The sequence below is a fragment of the Plasmopara halstedii genome (genome assembly GCF_900000015.1).
Source record: "Plasmopara halstedii genome assembly, contig: Scaffold_194, whole genome shotgun sequence".
Classification (NCBI taxonomy): domain Eukaryota; phylum Oomycota; class Peronosporomycetes; order Peronosporales; family Peronosporaceae; genus Plasmopara; species Plasmopara halstedii.
In genome coordinates, this window is record NW_020187115.1 from 65,983 (window position 1) to 66,659 (window position 677).

General features: G+C 45.1%; 1 protein-coding gene across 1 annotated transcript; it reads right to left on the reverse strand.

Annotated features, from left to right (window-relative positions):
- Window positions 1-78: 78 nt before the first annotated feature.
- On the reverse strand, window positions 79-677 carry PHALS_02423 (uncharacterized protein; the record flags this gene model as incomplete). Its single annotated transcript, XM_024719645.1, has 2 exons — window positions 79-93; window positions 162-677. The coding sequence occupies 2 exons, from the start codon at window positions 675-677 to the stop codon at window positions 79-81; spliced, it is 531 nt and encodes a 176-aa protein (XP_024572702.1).

Sequence of the window (677 nt, forward strand, 5' to 3'; positions counted from 1 at the left end):
CGCGATGAATTGCCTGAGGTTGATGATTGTGCGGTTTGGGGACCATAGTAGCTAGACGCCGAGCTTGTTCTCGAGGCCTTATTCTGGGGTTTGCTATTTGTCATAGCTTTCTGCTTATCACTTGATTGGAATGGTATCTTATTCTTTTTCGGAATCGGAACCTTATCCCAATCTGTCTCTCGCATACGGCTTTTGACCATAGGGGTGCCACTTCGCGCTGCTTCCTCCTGCATTTTCTTATGGAGACTTGGGCGCTTGTGTGTTGTTTCGTCGCGAATATCATTGCATCTCTCTTGTCCGTCCATATGAAGCGCATCATAAATACTTAGTTGAGGCTCACGGGTGTATACGCTTCGATGGCCATTTATATCGTGATGTCCGTTCAATGCCGCCGAAGAATTTTCAGAGCGTTTATCTCCGCCAAAACGCGACTTCGAAACAATGCGTGGTCCCTCTTTTGTGTACAACGTAGCGTCCTCTAACTTTTTAGCCCCTGAATAAGTAAGATACTTGACTGAAGGTTTGTCATCTAGTTTTTTAGTCAATTCTTTTTGCAGCATAGTCAATGGTACATCGTCAAGATCGTCCGTAGTGTCCACAGACGCTTTTTCTGACAACAATTTAGAATGGCATTTTGACCCTATCGTGGTCTTCGAAATGCCTTCGACATCCAGCAT